Source organism: Rhododendron vialii, chromosome 3a (genome assembly GCF_030253575.1).
Source record: "Rhododendron vialii isolate Sample 1 chromosome 3a, ASM3025357v1".
NCBI lineage: Eukaryota > Viridiplantae > Streptophyta > Magnoliopsida > Ericales > Ericaceae > Rhododendron > Rhododendron vialii.
Window position 1 is genome coordinate 3161600 of NC_080559.1, and position 22217 is coordinate 3183816.

General features: G+C 38.7%; 2 protein-coding genes across 3 annotated transcripts; one reads left to right on the plus strand and one right to left on the minus strand.

Moving 5' to 3' along the window:
- Positions 1-607: 607 nt before the first annotated feature.
- On the plus strand, positions 608-14244 carry LOC131319132 (thioredoxin reductase NTRC). Of its 2 annotated transcripts, XM_058349270.1 has the most exons (10): positions 609-985; positions 2727-2934; positions 3060-3165; positions 4453-4718; positions 7173-7452; positions 8497-8604; positions 12691-12777; positions 12864-12968; positions 13298-13428; positions 13947-14244. In XM_058349270.1, exons 1-10 carry the CDS (start codon positions 715-717, stop codon positions 14005-14007), a joined length of 1623 nt encoding a protein of 540 aa, XP_058205253.1. In that variant the 5' UTR covers positions 609-714; the 3' UTR covers positions 14008-14244. The 2 variants fall into 2 exon arrangements, with proteins under 2 accessions (XP_058205254.1, XP_058205253.1); XM_058349271.1 differs by lacking the exons at positions 12691-12777; positions 12864-12968; positions 13298-13428; positions 13947-14244 and adding an exon at positions 9078-10794 and having other exon boundaries at positions 608-985.
- A 1305-nt stretch (positions 14245-15549) lies between these two features.
- On the minus strand, positions 15550-18657 carry LOC131319505 (RING-H2 finger protein ATL43). The gene is made up of 2 exons (XM_058349771.1): positions 17207-18657; positions 15550-16506 (listed from the first exon to the last, which is right to left on the minus strand). The coding sequence occupies exons 1-2, from the start codon at positions 18054-18056 to the stop codon at positions 15920-15922; spliced, it is 1437 nt and encodes a 478-aa protein (XP_058205754.1). The 5' UTR covers positions 18057-18657; the 3' UTR covers positions 15550-15919.
- Positions 18658-22217: the final 3560 nt, after the last annotated feature.

Consider the following 22217-nt stretch of genomic DNA (forward strand, 5'->3'; position numbering starts at 1 on the left):
ATTTAAAACATCCGTAAAGGGTTTGTTAACGAGTGTGTTAATTGTGTATGCTAAGACTTAGCAAAAAAAAAAATGTATTTTTTGTGCCACAATGCTTGTATGCTAGAGTGTGTTAAATCTAGTAGTGTGCTAGTATGTGTGCCAAGTTTGGCAAAGATGCTAGCAAACAATAAGTGGGTCTCACCTCTATAATTCAAACTTCAACCATAAAAATATAAATATCCACTACTTTTAATACACACTTGTGGGACCCATTTTTATCTTAACAAAAATTTTAATACACAAATTTACCAAACTCATTGTGGATGTTCTAACATACTTCTATGTTATCAATGTCTAACACACACTTGTGGGACCAATTTTTATCCAAATACTCCTTTTAACAAATATTTTAACACACAAATATATCAAACCCTATGGCAGAAGCTCTTAGCTTTTGGTGTTATCAACCTGTTTAATTTTCGGTGTTATCGTGTCGTGTCATAATTTGCTAATTTCATATCGGTTCGTACCGTGTTCTCGTGTAGTGTGTCGTGAATCCCCACGCCTACTCCCATACTAGTGAGTTTTTTTTTTTGATCCTATACTAGTGAGTTTGGAAAGTGGACAAAACTAACTCTTGGGGGAACCAATCAGAGGACGGGGCGGGGAGTTGCGTGGTTAGTTGGCTGATGAGAGCCTGCTGCTGTGGATATATTGTATGGTCCGAAACAAATGGCTACAACCACCGCCAATATATCCACCGGAATCGGAAACGGCAGCGTTTCTAGGCGAACGGCCATGGCCACCGCCACTACTCCTTCCACTCTCCCACTTCCCACTCCCTTCAGTGGTCTTATCTTGCTCCGAGCCTCCGCCAGGTCGATTCGCCGCCGCCCTGCCGTCTCGGCCGCTCGAACTCACCCCGCCTTGACTCGCTCTTCCCTCCCAATTCGAGTCAGGGCCGCCGCCTCCGCTTCCTCGGATGACCTCCCTAGCTCTTCAGGTCTCTCTTACTCTCTCAATTCTTGTGTGCGTTTGTTGTTCGTACAGCATTCGGAATTTGTGCCTTTTTCCTCGCTCCTACCTACTTTTCGTCGGGGGTTTTTAGTTTAGGTTTATGTGGAATTCTGACAATTACTGTTCGAATTTTGTTGTGTCTTACATTTAAGTGTTAGTTACTTAGATTGCCCGGCACTTGTAGAACTTGAAAGAATAGAGTTCAGTGGGATTCGAGGAGCTGGATTGGTTCCTGAATTCTGCCATGCTAGAAGAATTAGATTCTTGGATGTGCTTGGCCGTAATAGAAAGAACCAATTAATTCGCGTAGTGCTTGATGTGGTTAATCTGGAGAGGAGGAATTGGAGATATATTGACGGGGAAGATAGGCCTTTTTCAAAATTAAGAGTCTTTTTACTTTCAAATTTGTTTAGTTGGGAGTCGAGGGAGTGCAACCAATAAATTCTTTGTCGTGTTAGATATTTTTGGAGTTTAGAGTGGTGTATAGGTCCTTTTATTGGTTGGCCTTTTCTTGATGTTCCTCACTTTCTTTGGTACAGAAAAAGAAGCACTTAACTAGATGAACATTAATGGTCAGGTTGTTGTGATAGTAGTTGGAGTCAAGAGTTGTGAATGTCCAGAGGCTACAGGTTTTGATATGTGATCAAGATCAAGAGCAAACCTTTTTATTGCTTATGAAACTCTGTCTTTTTTTTCCATTGATAAGGCAATTTAGAATTGGGGCCACATTGTTGGGAATTTAAAAAATAGAGTGTTAGTAGGGAATGCCAAGTTAGAACTGTGTGAGAACCTTCATGGTCTAAAATCTTTTCAGGTAAACATTCCCGGAATTTCCAGGCTAAATATTTGTCAGGTAGGTCTAATGAGAATACATGTGGGAAATTTGTTCAAAACCTGGTCAAGATGTGCCCAAAACGTTATGGTCACCACAAGAATAAAAAATACTCCCAACATGTCACAAACTGTCAATGAAAGAACTTTACCTTTGGAAAATCTCATTTGTTTTTTTTGCACTATGAAGGTAGGGTAATCTGTTTTGTTGATTTAATCAATGACACTTGGCCATAAACATGATTTATTTTGTAAGTGTTTGTGCATTGACTAATGCATAATGCATAATGCATAATGAGTACTTTTTCCTTTTCACACATACATTTGTTTACATATTCATTGTCCTCAACAAGTGTCTTCTTATCTAGTGTATGCTGGAAGGTGCATTCACTTTGAAGGAGACTGTTATGATCATTGTCGTTAGAATCGTGCGGTTCACGATTTGATTATGTGCTGCGATACGAATGTCAACCAATATGATTCGACTCTCACTATTGACACGAAGTTAAGGGAGTCATACAATTCAATTTCTGATTCATTGTGATTCCCTACGATTCATGCGATTTAGTGCAATTCACTCCAATTTGGTTTTGTTTGTATATTTGTTTACATTATGCAGAAAATGATGTCTTTTGCACGTCTGTCAAGTAAAAACATGAAATCCATTAGTTGGATAGATATATATTGTACTATTTTCTTAGGCAAGTATACAATGGTTATGATACCATTGATGTACTTAGTTTGTGATGGCTTTCTAGTTTCTAGTCCTGCTTCATGCAGAAACAATGCATAGCAGTATCCAGTAATCTTCTTTATTGCTATTAGTTTTTTTGGCTTTTGAATATTATGGAAAAAAGTTTGGTGTTTATTTCATAATTGTTATGTTCCTTCTGCAGAACGAGGTGTCGAGAATTTGGTAATTATAGGTTCAGGTCCCGCTGGATACACTGCAGCAATTTATGCAGCTCGTGCCAACTTGAAGCCTGTTGTATTTGAGGGTTACCAAATGGGTGGTGTTCCTGGTGGACAATTAATGACTACCACTGAGGTGGAAAACTTCCCAGGTTTTCCAGATGGCATAACTGGTCCTGATCTGATGGATCGGTAATCAGAAGTTTGAAAATTAACATCTTGTATTTCTTCCTGTTCTCATGTGCGATTGGTAGTTGTGGGGTGCTACCATTTGGGCTTTTATTAATTAACAAACATGACATTTTTTTGCTGACTAGGATGCGGCGGCAGGCTGAGCGCTGGGGAGCAGAATTATTCCAAGAAGATGTGGAAGTCATTGATGTGAAGAACAGTCCCTTTACTGTAGTAAGCAGTGAACGTAAGGTGATGTTTAATTGATGTAGCTTGCTGATAAATTGATACAATGAAATGGTTGCCTTAGTATGTGTTAGGGGAGTTCCATGTCGTACAAACACAACCATAGTACAACACAACCATAGCTGAAGCTGGCACTTAAATAGATTAGTTCTTCAAATTGGAGCAGAAAACTTCAAAATAATTATGCACGGAAGTGCTGTATTTCTGTATCCAAAAAATGGCACAATTTATAGATATGGACTAAGATTATGGGATAGAGGAAGAATAAATAGACATCCCAAGGGTAGGCCTTCGAGCCATAGAATAAAATACCATTTGGGTGCTCCTTGTTTGCACTAAACAATCTGAAACCTCTGAAGTTTATAGCTAGGCCTTCAGCTGTTGTTTACCCGATAAATTGCATGATAGCTCTGTTCCTAAGCCTCGCGCATACCCAATTATTCTTGGAATTTATGATATAAACTTCTGTTTGTAGAGATCTTACCAAGTTCCTGATCTCAGTTTCCCCAGAAGTTTGATATAATGGCCCCTAAGTATGGCAATTTGTACCCCCGCGACAGTGTCCTTGCCATTGCACACTATATACATTGTTTTGGTAAGTTGCCCACTATATACTTGATTTAGAGTTGGCCTAATGTTCTGAACTGGAAGAGTTTTCTTGCTGTCTCAGATGAATCCTGAGGGAATTGCTTGCCCCACCAACTCTTTTGTTTAGTTACCCAGCTGGGAATCCGTTTTACTCAGGTCTCAGAGGCATAAGACTTCTTGCTAATTGACCAAAGATGTGTGAGCATTGTAGCCTTTACCCACTCCTTTAAGGGCTTAGAACCCAATCCACCCTCCTCTTTTGGAGAACAGACCATATCCTGAGGGTTTGCGAAAAGCTCTCAATACTTTTGCCCCATTTTGTTTCGTAGCTACCCCTGTCCATAGAAAAGCTCTCAATACCTTCTCAAATTCTTTCAGGATTCTTTGAGGGTTTGCAAATGATAGTTGTAATGCTCGTAATTCATAGGCATTACTATGTTTGATATCATAAGAATTGCTTCTAAAGGAATAACTTTAAAGTTATAGACGTGTATCTGCACTAATCTATGATAAGAAGTTACTAGTATCTAAGGCTCTGTGTGTGTGTGTGTGTGTGTGTATTTTTGTATGACATGCTTTAGCTATGCCGAGGATGTGCAGCTATCTATTGTCCATGGCTGGGTATTACCGTATTAATATTTGTGGATCCTTATAACCAAGGTTTGGTCCTTAGAAGCATTAAGGTTTTTTGGCTTTGTTTTTCAGGTGAAATGCCACAGCGTTATTGTGGCCACAGGAGCTACTGCAAGAAGGCTTGGATTGCCTCGAGAAGATGAATTTTGGAGTAGAGGAATTAGTGCTTGTGCAATTTGTGATGGTGCATCGCCGCTATTTAAGGGGCAAGTTCTTGCTGTGGTAGGAGGAGGTGATACAGCTACAGAGGAAGCATTATACTTAACTAAATATGGTCGTCATGTACATCTACTTGTACGCAGGGACCAACTAAGGGCATCCAAAGCAATGCAAGATAGGTGAGTGGAGATGAGCACTTATGTACTTTGTTTTAATTGTCTTTTCATAGCTCAGTAGATTACCTCGTTAGGTATATAGTATTGGATACCATTATTGAAGTTTTTCCGTAGTTGGAAGGCAACTAATTGAAATGCTATTTCTGTATTCTTTCGTTCTAGGCGTGCATCATGCTTCTTACCTTTCGGCCTCTTTTCTTATAGTTTTGGATACTGTGGAATACCTTGTTTTGTGTGTATGCATATCTTTTTTATTCATTGTCTACCTCCCTTTATATCACAAAGAATGGGAGAGTTGGTTTTTTATTTCACTCAAATGACTATTGGTAGTCCCTGTGTCCGCATGCATTGCAAGGGCCCTTGGTGTTTTTTGTTGAAGCTATTTACCGGGCCTTACCTCAATCACATAACTTGGTAGTTTGTTGCTATTCTATTCATACATTTACCTCTGGTTGTGTTACACAATCTTAGGTAGAACTCACTCATACAACCTAGCTATTGAGATGGGGGTCCTTCGCGCTTGTATGGTGCACTGCACGTTACTGTCTTACTTGGGCAACTTGGTACTTAGCTTCACACTCTAACTAGCATGCAATTAGCGTTGTGCTGCAACCAAGCCGAGCCAAGTTGAGCCTCAGAGTGTTCAAGCTTGGCTCACTAGAAAAGAGTTTGGCTTGAGCTCGGTTTGAGCTGCAAATGTTAGGCTTGTTTTTTACTCGAGAAGTGTTTGATCAGCTCGAGCTCGGCTCGGCCTAACTCGGAAGAAGCCACAGGCCCATGTGGCATGAAACAAAGGGATTGCTTGGGCTCTTGTTATAAAGGATACTTGGCTACATCATGTGGGGAAAATTTCCGATGTGTGACTAAAACCCGAAGGGGAAGAGGAAAAACACCTTTGTCCCACATCAGTAATGGAAGAGTAGAGAGGCACCCCTTTCCTTTAAAAATAATCTTCTTGCTCCATCGTTCCAAACTAGTGGGATGAGCCTCGTTCCTAAATGACCCCTATTAGTAATATATATGGTACTAAGAGAAATAAAAAAGTTCAAAGCCTATTAGTCTTGGGCCTCTTGGCTCGTGAGCCAACTCGAGCAGAGCCTCTATCGGCTTGGGCTCGGCTCATTTACGAGTCGAGCTATGAATTTTTGCTCGAGCTTGTTCAATAAGGTTCCGAGCTGAGCTCGAACGAGCTCTTTTCGAGCTGAGCCTCGAGCGGCTTCGAACCATTTTGCAGCCCTACATGCAATGTGTATTGTCTTACTTAGGCAACACCTGCTGCGTGGAGGAGCACAATCCCATCCACCCCTTGGTACTTTGGCTTTGATACATCTTAGAAATTAGGGAAATACATACTATTGCATTAAGTCTCCATATTAAATCACAGAGCAAACTCATAGGACTACCAAAGGTCAAAAAGATCCATTGGCTCGGTAAGAAAATACAATCTCACTGTCTAGGGCATGGGTAACATGTTTAGATAAGCTATATTCACAACATAATTTGCAACACTTACTGAACCTAGAGGAAGTATTCTTCCTTCTCAGTTCCTATTTTGTTGATCAATGTAAGTAATGTTGGCCCTCTCTGCTAAACATATGAGACTCAATTACTGAACGAGTTTACCTTCTTTACCAATTTTATGCAATTACTTGGAATTGGGGACCCAGCGGCTTTGGTTGCATTTCCCAATAAAGAGACTTGAGTTTTATCATGGGATGCAGTTGTAAACGTGATGTGAATATGATTATATACCCCTTGACAGAGCAGAATGGCAGAAAAAGATTCGTATAGTCGACCCCATTTGACTGAGACACTTTGCTTAGTATGGTTTGGTTATCAGTACACTGGCATGATGGGAACTTTGAAGAAAACAAATATGCATTCATTGTAACTTCTGCATTTTTATAGTGCAGATGCGGTATTTTGATGTTTGAACATTGAGAGTTTGGTTTACTTCTAACTTGCGATGTGGCCAATGTGATGGATAAGTGGACTTGTGTCCCCTAGAGCATGAAGTGTGTCCAATCAGAAGGTTTGAGAAAACTGACATGTTTGGATGTGTGTTTGTGTCTGGGTATTTCCTGAGTGAGTATCGGACATGTTGTCTTCACAGACAAGGCAAAACTAGGCTTTCTCTTGTACATGGCATTTCTAATAGTTTCAATTTGGTATGGAGTATAGTCCCTGAACTTGTATTACGTATATCACATGATAATATCTAGATATGAAATTTCATCTCAATTTTTTTTTTCATGGTGATTATTCTCTTTACTTCTCACTGAGTGTATATGGCAGTGCCACCTTCCTTTTTGCTGCTCAGTTCTAGTCAACTGTGTCTTGTTAAATAAGTTAAGTGTAAAATGTGTTTTTCGTGAACATCGCTAATGAACAGTTTAGATGTCGTGTTTCAACTCCCTGGATGTTTGTTTAACAGGTTGATTATGGCGCATGTTTCAGAGTTTACAACAATCCAAACATCACGGTGCACTTCAATACTGAGACTGTGGATATCGTTAGCAATATGAAAGGGCAAATGTCTGGCATTTTGGTTAGAAAACTTGAAACCGGGGAGGAATCAGTTCTTGAGGCAAAAGGATTATTCTATGGGATAGGCCATTCACCAAATAGCCAATTTTTGGAAGGCCAAGTTAAACTTGATGACTCAGGTTATTTGTTGGTGGATGAGGGTACTGCAAAAACTTCTGTTGAAGGTGTATTTGCAGCTGGAGATGTTCAGGTAACTGTTTCATTATTTATTTGATCATTTCATGCTGCAATACTATATCTCTGTGGCACTCTCCAGGCTCATGCGTCCCTAAATGTTCCTAGTCACTTTGAAGTGGGTTGATAAGCCGTTCTTGAAATGACAATCACTTTATTACCCAATGCCCACTAGTCCCCATGGTTTGTAGTCTTGTAGATTTATCAAAGAGACATTAGGAAAACTGCTTTGTCTCTGACAGACAGTCTTCTGCATAAAAGGATGCTTTAATATTTTGCATTACGTATAACAGTAAAAGTGATTCAACATTCACATCACTAGGTGGTTTTAATGGGAAAATGTTTTGCCATACTGAAATAATAGCAAGATTCCTTCGCTTCAAAATATTATTGGGGATATAGGTTCAAAATTTTCGTCTAAGTTGAAATCTAACTTATTATTTGAAATTTCTGAATGAGCTATAGAGAAAGAAAGTTTCTGATGTTGGAGGAGATTATTTTTGATAGAGAGCATGCCAACAAGAAAAATGAAAAGTTTGGATTTCACATGAAATACATTTGGAGCATCATGGAATGAAATCTATGCTATATTTGTTCCTATATTACTACATTGCAGTAATTAAGGATCATGCCATCATGGATTGTTAGGTTCGATTATGGTTTGGGTTTTCTGATGTTGGTGGCTTGCCTCCGGCATTGGCTTGCTTTACACATGGACTCGGCCATAATTCGATGCATCTTACTTTAATATTGCTCCAAATATGTGATCTTATCTTTGGAATTGGTCAAGTAAATTGATTTATAGATGTTACCCCGAAAAGATGATCTTATCATACTCTCTCGCGCTCTCTCATTTGTTATCCCCCTCTCCTACGTGAAGAATAAATATGTCTGAGTGCAGGGCTCTAGAAATAATGCTTTGGTAGCACCTTAAGCGACCAATTGTGTCAAATGGTTGAGCTTTTAGGAGAATGGCCCTACATGTTTATCAACATCTTAAGAACGTGTATGTACACTTTTTTTTAGGCAATTGTACTCTAATTTATTGATTTTCGTGCAGGACCATGAATGGAGGCAAGCCGTAACTGCAGCTGGTTCAGGGTGCATTGCTGCTTTGTCAGTAGAGAGATATCTCGCAAGCAATAATCTCCTAATTGAATTTCACCAGGTATTTCTAGTCCTGATTGCTTTCTGCTTCAGTTCGTTTACCTGTCTCTTGAAATCCATTTTAAATGAAACTAGACTTCTAGACGTTGAATAAGGGCACAAGTCTTGTGCAAATCCAAGTTAAATTGGGTGAGTAATGGCCTTTAACACTTGACCCTTCCCTGCTGTAGAAGCTTAGCAGTCTCTTTTTTGGTAAGTTGATTCTTGTCAAAGAAAACACACCAAACGTGAAAGGCCAAGGGGTTAGCCTTGGGAGCCTCAACTAATTATACACACAGATCAAGTCCTAAAAGAATCATCAAAGAGAACTGGAACAAAAATAGACAAAAGGGGTATCAAGACCCAAACAGGCAAACATCATAAACACCTCACTTTTGACAGCTGGTTATGTAACTTCTTTCATAGCTTCCATGTCAATAAAATTCCTATGCATATCCCACCGATCTCTGATTTTTAAGTTTTCCCGAGTTGAAGGGAGCTTTTTTCCAGGCAGCCATGCAATCCCTCAAATCACTTTGTTCTTGGGAAGGATACTGGGAACATCTAGGGCTTTGAGCTTAAAGATCCGGCTGTTCCTTTCAGCCCAAACATGAGACACAGATGCAGATGGGTTCAGTTTTATCGCAGTGCCCTGCAAATTCTTGCCTCTGCCATACTGTTTTACCCTGTCCACCTCATTTATAAGCAGCTGAACATTTTTAGAAATGCACATTTGCTCAATATACAACCCCATACCCAACTAGAGAATTGGCATTCTAAAAGATGATGTGATTGTTAGATTCTTGAGCACAAGGCACTAGCTGTATCGTGTGATTATGTGATTCAAATACATGATGCTCCAGAACCATAAATCAATCATCCATAACTATCACCAATTAAGAGTTCACCGCCATGATAAGCATAGCTAAAGTTCTAACAGAACCATCGACAAACAAAGCCATTTTAAAAGTTGTACTCTGAAAATTCACTTGTAAAACTATTTTATTTAAGTTGGGCAAGGCTGGGCCGGACTTCAAGGGCTATTCCAAGTCCATCCCATTGATTAAAAGGGCTCAAAAGCTCAACCCTATGGACCTAAATGTTAATGCCAAACCCTTACTAGCGCGGGAGGCCGGTGTGCACCTATCTAAGAAGCACATGTACAGGTACGTTGATACAGCAAAACCCAAAATTGTGGGGTATGGACCCTACGGCTATGACAGATGTATTTGTATAATTTAGGACCAATGTATTACACGTGATATATCACACTTCGAATAAAGGACGTAGCTAAATGACTTGGGCAAGTAGAAGTCCGGCATCAGATAATAGTCTAACGCCAAACTTGAGGTGCAAAATAGAGTTTAATGCCATTGAAGAACCTATACACAAAAATTGCTATTTTAGAATCGTGCTTAGCATAGAAAAAGGAAGTCTTGTCGACTTAATTTCATTTCTATATGGGGTACAGTTTGATATATAGTGGGGTACTTCTGAGGTACGACAAAGATTCAAAGAGAAAAGTTTTGATATGTGTTTCATGTACCTTACGGACTTTGAATTACGGTACAAGTACGTGGGGTTTAGAATTACCAGTGCTTCATAGGCACCCATATTATCACTTCTATTGTCTTCCATTCCAGGCAGATAGGATAAGAGCACTTTGGATCTGTAATAGTATCAAGTTGCTAATGCCTTAACTACTGCAGCACTGCCCATATCAAGCAATCCGAAGTGCTTGAGTCTCAACTTGGTGGCCTGTTTCCACAGTTGACCGAGCAATAGACAATTGTTTTTTGCTATCTTGAGCTAAAGCCTTAGATCCTGCAGTGAGTGGTTTCCTGCTAAAAAGGGAAGAGAGAAAAGGGGCTGGAACAATGATTTTAGTGGTCATTATTTTCAGTGTTTGTTGCAGTTTTCTGAACCTTTCAACTGGAGCTCTGTAATAGTGAAAAATAAGATTTACAAGGAAAGAATTAACATTAGCCACTGCTGAACCCAGTTGGTAGTCTATAGAGTTTTCACCCCCAAGTCTTGCTCATTGGTCCACATCTGCTTTGGGCGATGGAGACTAGCCAATGGCTGGGTTTCACTGGTTTTTCAGGCAGAGAAAGTAATTCCAATCTTTACTTCTATAGTCATATTGAAGAAGAAGATTATGCTCCTCTACTCAAATTTTGTCATTCTTATGGTGGAATGTTTGAGAAAATAGCAAAGTAAGTTGAGTAACAGCTTCACTTGAGCTGTGAATGATAAATGGGAGAAATTTTCATAAGTCCATTATAGCACTTTCCAAACCCATCTAATCCACTTCTAAGTTTCATAACCCACTAAGTCCATTAATAATTTTAATGACAAAGATACCCCACCTCAGAAATAAGGGTCTTGTTTGGCCAACACGAAAATACATTTTTTTTCATTTTTGTTGCAATCAAGCCACCACCGCCACTGCCGCCGCTACCATCACCATTGCCTCCACGGCCGTCGCCGCCACCGTCGCCGCTATCATCACGCCACATATAACGTTATATGTGTAACAAAAAATGTATTTTTTCATTTTTCTGAATTTTTTTATTGGACCTATTCAATAAAAGAACATATATATAACGTTATTAGTTCCTCTTTTTTTTTTGAGTTTTACAGGATAAAATCTCATATAACCTTTTATATGACAGAAACTCATATATAATGTTACACAGTACAAAAGGTCATATATAACGTTATATGTTCTCTTTATTAAATAACATAGAATGTTATATATAATAATATAACGTTATATATTATTATATCTCTCTTTAACTAAGAATGTTTTACAAAAATGACATTAAATAACAAAAATATATTTTTTGTGTGACATGAAAACACACACATAATCTTATATATTTTTCAAAAAACACAACCAGTTCAAACCTTATATGTCTAGCCTTAGAAAAAACACACATATAACCTTATATATTTATTCAAAAAACTTCAAATATATTAGAAGCAAGTCGGAGTGGCCGTTGCGCGAACCAAATCAATAAGTGATTGATGAAAAACACAAATATAAGCTTATATATTTATTCAAAAAACTTTAAATCTCCAACCCCAGGAAAAATACACATATAACCTTATGTATTTATTCAAAAATCTCCAAATCTGATGATAACCGAACACGGGACAAACAAAAGACCGGATCTGCCCCGATCTGATACATTTTCAGTCCTCCATTCCTGGCCCAATGGAGATTTGATCGGAGATTTGGATATCCGAATGTAAAAAAAAAACATTTGGACTCTGTTTTTGATTTCAAGCTTCAAAAACGATCCAGTATCGAAAAAGATTCGATCTTTCATCTCCAATACACATTGCAAAAAAAAATTGAGATACACATGTCCAGTACAATATTATGAATATGTAATAGAAACCCACAAATTTAAGAAGAAAAAACGGGAAAATGAATTATCACGGATGACACCGATGGCCTCCTCGTTGCCATTGATCTTGGATCGTAGGTAGTGATTGATGAGTTCTTCGTCGGTTAGACGGAATCAGTAACCTATCGGAAGAGATTTCAAGGGCATAAGTTCTCTCAAGGGCATAACTTCCATTTTCAGAGAGGCAAAAAAGGAGAAATTATATAGAGATGAGATGAAGAAAAGAGACGGTAGTTTTCTTTTTCTTTTTGATGTTTTTTATTTGATCGGGAGAATTCAGTGGGGTTTTGGTAGAAGCATCAGCGTGCGAAAAATGTGGAACGAGAGAGGGAGGAGGCTTGCTACAGATTTGTTTTTTCTAGGGTTTCTCTCCGTATGATAGCTTATATAGGAGGATATTTTTGTCTTGATTGAATTTTTTTTTTTAAGAAGTGGACTTAAGGCCTTACTAAACTATATTAGTGGACTAGAGAGGTTATAAACATTAGAAGTGGACTAATTGGGTTACAAGTTTTCTATAGTGGACCCTAGACCAATTTTTTAATGATTAAATTCATATTCAGTTAGTCATTCTTACATGAATGTTGAAAGTGGGAATTAAATTGTGGAATTTTATTTATGTGAACATCTTCTAAAGTAGGTGCAATAATGTGTTTTATATGGACCTAACTGTTGCATGCTTTTTCGGGCAGCCCACGACTGAAGAGGTTAAGAAGGAACCGTCAACTAGAGATGTCCAAGAGGGTTTTGACATCACTCTTACAAAGCACAGGGGCCAGGTTGATTTTTTCCCAAGAAACTTGAATTCATGTGACGAATTTTCTTTGTGGTGACCTCTCTAAGCTTGATCTTTTGTTCACCGCAGTATGCTCTACGAAAATTGTACCATGAAAGTCCAAGGCTTATTTGCGTACTCTATACAGCACCCACATGTGGTCCATGTAGGACATTGAAGCCAATACTTAGCAAGGTACAACCGGGCTGGACACTGCTCTCTCTCTCTCTCTCTCTAAAAAAGGCGTAACCCAGGGGAGACTCTCCCATAGGCTACACCTTGGGAGAGTTTCCCTTGGTTGTGCTGCGCGCAATGGCCCCACACACCACGCATAGGTTAAGTTCAGAGTATGCAGCTGCAGGGATCGAACCTATGCGCAAAGCCTTGGTGTGTTTAAACCTCAACTTGCGGCCCGATCCTTGACCAACTGCACTAAACCCCTGGGGGCTCTCTCTCTCTCTCTCACTTTTGAAATGATTTACTAGTTATGTAGTGAACTTATTCCCGAATCTCTCGAATGGCAGGTGATAGATGAATACGATCAGAACGTACATTTTGTAGAAATTGATATTGAGGAAGATCCAGAGATTGCGGAGGCAGCTGGAATTATGGGCACACCATGTGTGCAGTTTTTCAAGAATAAGGAAATGATCAGGTTGGAATTTACTAAACTATTATACTCTCCTTATCTGTATGAACGAAACCAGTGTTGCTTCATGTTTTTTCCCCCTTGTTTTTGTTTGTTTGTATTTTTCTGTAGTTCATTTTGCAATTTTGGTTTCCTTATTCTTTTGTTTTTTGTTATTTTCATTTTGATGGGTTGAGAAGGGAATTTATTTTCCTTGAATATTTTCATTCACCCATCAGATTTGAGGATGATTTATATACCTGGTTTATAGAATGAATGGTTCAGATCATCAAAATTGGCTTGTGGTGGGTCCCTTTTGAACCTCCTGTGAGGAGATGATGTTCCTTCTTTCCTGCAACTTGCCTTGTGTCCTTTTTGCCTAGTAACCTAGTGTGATGTGATGTCTTGTGAACGTGCCCTAGAAATATTTTAGACATTAGAAAATGTTTTGACCTACTATTTTAGATAGTATTTGGATTTTTAATTAGTTTATGTTTAGCTTATCCAAACCTGCTAATTTTAATTTTTCAATGGTGGATATGCAGGACTGTGTCTGGGGTCAAAATGAAGAAAGAGTACATAGAATTCATTGAAGCAAATAAGTGAGCTCTTTCTTGTTTAGATTTTTTTCATCCTTTTTTTTACTTATTATTTAGGGTTCGTTGCCCTCAAAAGGCTTGTCTGGTGCCCCAACTAGTTGATTCAGTTTTGTTTCTTACAAAGTGGCTTAGTTGTATAAAACGCTGCAATTCCACAGTACTGATCGCCGGTTTTTCCAATGAACAGCACCTTAAATTGCACATTTGAGTTCTCAATGTATTGTTGCAATTTTTGAGGCCCCAATTCCTCTTTCTTTTTTTCCTCTTCAGATGTGAATCTGGAGAGCAATTTCATTTTCTTGCATATTCCTCAATTAACCTACGAGAAAAGCATAAACTTTGCAAGAGGCTTTTAGATCAATGGCAGTAGGAGCATACTTAGGTGCCTAGAGAAAGGAGTTTAACTATTTTTTCAAAGTGCTAATCTAACTATTATAATAATACTGATGTTTGCCGATCAATCACCCATGAATCAATCATCCGCAACTATTACCAATTAGGGTTCACCGCCATGATAACTACCGCGTTCACAAATAAATATTTGCATGACATCGTCATCCATTCCCTTTTCATAGACACTTTCCCGGAATCCTAACATTATCGTAGCGAGACTGAAGGATGAGATTTCATGCTAACTGTTCCTAAAGTTATGTTCCCTGCAAAGAATGCCACTATGGAGAGAAAGCACGTCAAAGTATTGGCTTTAATTTTGGCACTATCCAATCCCTCCGAGCCTTGCTCTTCTTTGACGAGGCAACTCAAAAGATTCTGTGTGTGTTACTTTCATGTTTAGTCCTTTCAACTACTTTGGCCTGTGCACGATCCTGTGGTCTTGCTTATTACTTTTGACTTTTGAGGGTGTTTTCCGAATTCCGGTGTGGGAGAAGTCTATGAACGCCTCTCTAGACACCAACTGTATCCGAAACAATTGAATGTACGTGGAACCACATGCATTGAACGATTCTAAATATAATTGTGTTTGGAGTTGTATTTTAAAGTTATTTTCCTACCATTGCTCTTTCATGTGTTATTAATTTCAATTTCACGAGTACGAGTAGGTAAAAAAACATGTACAGGTGATTGTGCATGTATATAATAATGAAATACAAATGATTGTACAAACATAAAACTTATGCGGAAAATAGGTATTTTCTCTTTTCTCAAACCTACTTCAACCCAGCTAGATGGTTTTGGTTTGACTCTATGTCTACGTTAACAACTAGCAACGGATACAAGATTTGTACATGTTGGGGCCCGAACAAGTCTATTTCAACGGTGATAGCAAAAATTATATTTTATTTTCATCTATTGCTACTTTAGCTTAAAACAAATTCAACCAATCAATTGGTACATTAAAAAACATTTAAAGTATATCTCCAACGATTATTTTGACCTATCAACCAACCACAACTTGGATACAACCACACACATTGGACGATGATGAGATTGAGTATTGAGGGTGAATGTAGCGGTGAAACATAATGGTAAGTGTCTTTTTACGTGACTGTACAATTGTATGTGTAAATTTTTGGGACACAGGCATAGAAACTTTCGGGAGAAAAGAGATTGGAACCCCTTTTATCAGATTGGAATAGATAGAGAGTGGTACAAAAAAGCTTATCTAGTACACTGCGAAATCATACTGGTATTAATGCCAATAAAGAATGGGTAGATATATATTACACGTGTATACTTCTACAACTAAAGCTAAACAAGGGGTTTTCATGTCGTCTATTCAGAAAATTCTTATGCCTCTGTGTCAAAATGATTTTTCGACCATGAAATGGTGTGGTTTTTTTTTTTATATTTTTAATTTAACGGCCGAAAATCCTCTTGGAGCAGAGGCGCAGAGAATTGGCACAAGAGTTTTCGACATCGATTCTGCCTCTAAAAACAAGTGGCATTGATGATTGGTGGGGTCATGACCCTGCAGCTGCCAATGTCTGTTGTTGTGTTTGCGATGCCGACGGGTGAGAGGAAGAGGAGTGAGAAGATTGTGAAACCCAAGCCAACCACCTCGACACCACCCCCGCCTCTCTCTCTCCTCCTCCTCCTCCTCCTCCCCTTTCTCTCTCTTCCCACCTCCGCCTCCCCCGGTGGCCGCCGTAGTTATTACTCAACCTACTCAACCCCGTGATTTCCGATACGCTCCTCCCATTTATTACGCTGCTGCCACCCTGATTAATGTCCTGTTGCACCGACGGCCGAGATCCCGAGGCCCGTGATCCACGGCTGTCGCTCATTATCATCTCCGACCGTAGATACAACAGATCCGACGGCTGTACGTCGCTCCACCTTTGCTGAAACCCCAATCCACCTCCTCCTCCACCTCCACCTCCACCACCACCTTCTCCTCCTCCGCCGCCTACGATAATCCTGTGCTCCAACCGCCGCCGGTCGGAGCTCCTCCTTTCCTCATCCAACGTCAACAGCATCCCGTCTTTCCTTCGATCGAAACATCCAATGCCAAGTGCTTCCTTCGTCTTCTTCTTAGGAGTAGTTTGGCCTGAAGAATTAATATGTGTCAAACAAAGTCAGTCTCTATTTACTTTTAGCGATTATGTGTTCAGTTTTTTTGTAACAAATATTCAAAGCAATCATTCATCTCAAAGAGGAATAAAAACAAAAAAAATTGTTCGGTTTGTGGAAGAAAATGTATTCTAGCAATAAAAACTCAAAACTTTTTTAATCAATTTAGTGATTCTCGGTGACAAGTTCGAATTTTTTCAACAAGAATGCATTATAAATATCGTAAATTTTTTTCCAATATTTATAATGCAGCCCAAATAATCCTTTTTGAGACGGAGGTAAAAAAAACTGAATCAAATTTAAAAAAAAAAAAACTCAAATGAAATGACATTATATAGAAAAAAAAATACCGTTGTTTCAGATTTCATTTTTCTTGGGAACTTTTTTCAGTAAATTCTATAATTTAGACGTAGGTCGCATAATGCAGGGAGGGTCCATGTGAGGGAGCACAAGTGCGCTAAACAACTAAAAATCATGTGCGAGGATTGCGAGCACGAAACGAAAGCGAAGTCCATTTTGAAAAATTATGTAATGGATTAGACTCCTCCCGTCAGCCAATCGAAAAGCAAAGCTCTTACGAAAAGCTCTTACGCGAATTTAACAAAAATTCAAATACTAACAGGAAAGAAAATTATCAAGACAATAATTTAGTAGTAGTAAGAAGTAACATGGCTTACCCTTCAAATTCCAACCGTCCAACGATCTTCTCGTCGTCACATTCTCAACACCATTGTTCTTCTCCCCTGCTTTTTCCACCACAATTTGTAAAATTCCACCGTTACTACTCCCTTTCTCCCCAGCCGACGAGTGCCTCCCAGACACTCGCCTTAAGCTCTCCGCCTCCGCTGTCGTTGTCGGCAACGGCGGTGGAAGCGGAGGTAGAGGATCGTTTTGGCCTATTATCCTGACGGCGTCGTTTAAGAGCAAAATATCTTCCGGGTCGACCCGGTAGCGACAGAGGGGGCACGTGGAGTGGGCGTCGAGCCACGTATCGACGCACTCCACGTGGAAAGCGTGCTTGCATTTGGGCAGCAATTTCAGGACCTCTGTCGGCTCGAACCGGTTCAAGCAGACTGCGCACTCCAGCCCGTCCTTCGCTCCCCGCAGCGAACCGAATCGGAAGATCGGCAGCGACTCGATCACCGTCCGGTCCACCCCGGAGTTCTTCCTGTCCGTGAAAGGCGGGACTCCCCGCCCTCTAGAATTGTATCCATATCCGTGTCCGTGCCCATTTTCCCTCTTGCAGTGCTTGGCGTAGAGGAGCAAGAGGAAAGTTATGGAAAATAACGTTGTTAGGACGCCAACGACGATGGCTATGCTGGGTTTGAATGGGGCCATGTTGGATCTGTCTTGAGGCGGTGGTGGTGGCGGCGGTGGAGGAGAGGGAGGATTTGCGGTGGTGCTGGTGAGGTGTAATTTTGTGGTGGTGTTTTTGTCTGCAAATACCATGATGGAATTAGCACCTAGGAAATAGGATAGGATGAGGGTTTTGAATGATAGCATCATGAGTAGTCTGGAAAAGCCCATTTCTTGGTCCCCTGGTTTATCTTTTGGAAGTTGTTTCTTGCAGCTTGTGAGAGAGAGAGAGAGAGAGAGAGAGAGAGAGAGAGAGAGGAGAGTATGGGAGATGGGTGTGAGAAGAATAGTTTTGGAAATTTGGAGAGGGATGGAGCTGGCCCGCACACACTTAACCGGTCGAGTCGAGAGAGAGAGATGGGTGTGAGGGGGGAAAAATATAAGGAAGAGAAGACAAGGGGGAGTAACAAACTTGGTTGATCTTATTGCAATAATGAGTGGTGGTCACTACAAGGGTACATGAAAATGGGAGAAAGGGATGAAATCAAAAAGGAAAACAGCCAAAAAAAAACAACAGAAAGTGCAAGGGGAGAGAGATTCATTCATTCATGTGTGACCAAGAAAAAGAACTGCATAAAGGCTGCAGAGATACATTGACATCACAGAATGATGAGAGAGAGAGAGAGAGAGAGAGAGAGAGAGAGAGACCTGAATGGCCCGTGTGTGAAGCAGTGGTGAAAGAAACCCAAGGGAAGTATATTTGACAAATGTTGGGGGCTTCAATGCTCAAGGGGGTCCAACTGAACCGGTGGAAATTACAGGGGGATGGCTCTCGTGTTCCGGATTTTGACATTTTCCCGTTCTTTTTGGCAATTCATCGAACATGTGGTGGGAGACTTGCCCTTTTCAAATGGTTGGCAATGTTTTTGTCCCCCCTTCAATTCGAGTTTGTAATTACCGATAAAAAAAGTGCTAAAGTGGTAAGGTTCCATCATCTAGACCGCCTTTTTAGAGTAATGATTCTAATTCTCTATGAGAATATTGTTGTGACAAAAATGGATCCTTTACAAAATTCATGATTGGTTATAATCGTTCGTCGCATATGTACGGTTTCAAACACAATCATATATCAATTTGCGTTTTAAATATTCGTTCCTAGTTGTGCTCTTTGCAAAATTCAGACCTAATTGATACAATTATTCACAAAATGTAAATACATTTTTGGTTTGGAACATCCAAATACCTAGAAGTAAAAAAAATGAGGAACGCAAAATGGGAAACACCCCGAAAAGTACTATGAGAATCCAGTATTGTCTTTTGATTTCATCGTTATTTTTATTGGAAATGAGCCTCGATACGCTGGAGAAAAGAATCTAAAAGAAGTTTTGATGAACAATTTTGGAAAACTTGTATGGTCGAGAAAGGAAAGCGATTTTTGCACACTCCTTTCTTGTAAAATGCACCACAAAATTTGTCTTTTACTACTTCAATTGGCATACAACAAAATACTAGAAGATAAAATTTGAAGTGCGCTTATAAAAAATAGAGTGCAAAAATCATTTCTTAATCTCAACTTCTCAACAACTATTTCTTAGGAAAAAGAATAAGATATACTCCATCCGTCCCAATTTGTTTGTCCAATATTGAGAATCCAACTTCTTTAGGGAGCATAATAATTATACCTAAAAGTAGTTTACTTCCCAATATTACCTTTTACCTTTTTAGAAAAGTTATTTTATTTCAAAAAAGTAAGGGTAAAAAGAAAATTTTATCTATTTAAAAGTCAAACGGACAAACAAATTGGGACGATGCAAAGTCAAAAAATGGACAAACAAATCAGGACGGAGGGAGAACGTTTTTAGTTTTTCTCAAATAATTTGTGATAAGAATTTTTTGCAAATGATTTCCATACTAGAATCAGTATGTAGATGACACTAACATCAAATATAAGTTATACAACCGATCTTTGTTGAATTTGTTAAACTTTTGGTCAAAATATTATTTACTATTTACTCACCTCCTTCAAAGACAAATTGGAAATATAAAATAGAAATAAGCACAAAAATAAATTTAAACGTAACAAAAAATAAATAAATCTTATTGGTTTTCATTTTTCAGTCATATCATATGGGATAAGCTAGCTCCAAGAGACAAAAGAATAACATTGAAGTATTGAACCAATAACATAATGAAATATATCATCAAAAACCTTGTATTTCCAAGGAAGTTGGCTGGCTTGGCTTTTTCTATACTATAAAATGAGTATTCCTGACAATTTGATGACATATAAACAGTGATTTAAGACCCTTAAGAAGTAAATAGTACCCCTTCTTTCAAATTCAAATAATGCATGTCCATGAAATAAATGGTGACAGAGTTGCTTGCTTCTACAGCTGGGCTGGTACTGTGTAACCCCCCATTATTGGGTTCTATTGCTGCATGCTTAAATGCTTTGAATTTAATGCTATGTTTGGATACAAGAGTTTACTTGGAGAGAAGAATTTTTTTTTGATACATGGGCAAAAAGTTTATTAATAGGAAAACTTGACAAATGGTACGTCAAGTTGGAGGAGGGGAGAAAATCCAACCAAGGGTTGGACGAAAAGAAGAAGAACATGATGTTCGGGTCAGGTCACATGCACCTTGACTAATATCATGATCCTGAAGCTAACGATCGATTGACAAATCCTAATCGCGGCGGGAATCAAAACTGCGAGCTTGGGAGAGTAAAACATACTTCTTGTTATGCTTCAATTCGACCAATCTATAGGGGTTCTTGTTCCTCTTTCAAAGAGATTATTATGTGTTTATTTTCCTCTCTTGCAAACCAACTAAAATCTTTGCCTTGATAAATTCACAAACCGAATTTAACATTACATTTTTGAGTTGATACAAAATGAATACGTAAGAGCAAATTCTTTGAATCACTTTTTCTGCAAGAGAAAATTTCTGCGAAACATCTGTGGTAGGGGCCCAATTTTCTTTGCGTCCACACGACTCGTTTGATCTTTTCCGTATGAAGCAAAAACAAATACTACGAGGGTTTTTTTTTTATTTTTTTGGGCAACTCAAATACTACAAGGTTTAAGGTGTCATGACAGATAAAAATAAGAAACCATTTTAAAATCTGATCCACTTTGCGTATGGTGGAAAAGACTTTAATTAATTAAAAAAAACACAACCATGATTCCCAGCTTGATTCAATCTATAAAGTGAAGTTGTCTCAGTCCAAGGAGACCTCAGGTAGTGATTCGAAGGCTTTAATCTATACTTTAAATTCATTCTTTTTAACAAATTTTTTAGTACATGTGGGATTTCTGATAATCCTTTTCGCGACATTGGCACAATTATATATTGGCAACTAGTCAAGATTAGGTGTAGAATAATATTAATTCAACGGATTAATTATAGTTCACTTTATGTTACGTTTTTTTTTTTTCTTCCCTTTTTTGATAACCGAATGTCTGGGCCAGTTCGTGTGCACCTCGACTAATTCCAGGCGCTGAAGTTAATGACCGCACAGACCCTCAAATAGCCTTAAGGTTTGGAATGCTCGGATTTTATGGAATTCAAACTTGCAACCTCTTGGAAGGAAAACCCTCCAGTTGCTTTTTCGTACCCATTTGGCCAAATCCGAACGGGTCTGAATTGATTACTATATTTCAGTTTAGGTTAAGTTCTTCTGACAGTTCTCCAATCCTTTTCCCAGTGTTTTGTCTGGATTTTAGTAAGGTTTACAATATGGGGATGTTTAGTACTTTAGCTTTGGTAGAACCAGGGAACAAAAAGAAATTCAAAAAATCCCTCTATGTATTCTTCCAAAAGGAACATAAAAAGAACAAGAAACAAATTCTCCAGTCCATAAAAAGGGGTAGGGACTGGACGGTGCTGTTATTCATTTGTGGGTTTTCTCAGGCTGAAATGTTTTATTTTTTTGACCTCCTTAACACCTGAAGAGGAATAGTGAAATTTTTAATCAGATGATTGGACGATAATAATAAATACCAACTATAGTGGCGGCTCCAGAAAAACTAAGAAGGGTGTTTAGAATATTTATTACCTTTAAAAATTTCAAAAGTATATAAATAAAATTTATCTATAATGCGACTCAAAAATAGGAAAGTATACTCTCTTTGTTATAAAAAGTTAGTCCATTACGAAAAGACATGTGGATCAAAACATAAAGTAATTGCGTTTACAAGTTTTTGAATTTTTTGTGCCAAATTAAATTCGTTTTGGTAAATAGAAATTTGGAAAATTATGCATGGAAGTACTTAGTTTTTTATCCGAAAATTGCGCGTATATTGCACGTATAATTGCGCATATATTGCACGTATGTAGTGGATTAACTTTTTGGGACAAAGGAGTATATTACAATTTTTCTCGACACGA

Bases quoted from the DNA above. Each gene is read 5' to 3' on its own strand.
- LOC131319505 (XM_058349771.1), bottom strand. From the start codon at position 18,056: ATGGGCTTTTCCAGACTACTCATGATGCTATCATTCAAAACCCTCATC. The intron at 16,507-17,206 runs GTAAGCCATGTT...TTAATTCTTCAG, and splicing joins GGACGGTTGGAATTTGAAGG to GCCAAACTACTCCTAAGAAG.
- LOC131319132 (XM_058349270.1), top strand. From the start codon at position 715: ATGGCTACAACCACCGCCAATATATCCACCGGAATCGGAAACGGCAGC. The intron at 986-2,726 runs GTCTCTCTTACT...TTCCTTCTGCAG, and splicing joins TGACCTCCCTAGCTCTTCAG to AACGAGGTGTCGAGAATTTG. The intron at 13,429-13,946 runs GTTGGAATTTAC...GTGGATATGCAG, and splicing joins AAGAATAAGGAAATGATCAG to GACTGTGTCTGGGGTCAAAA.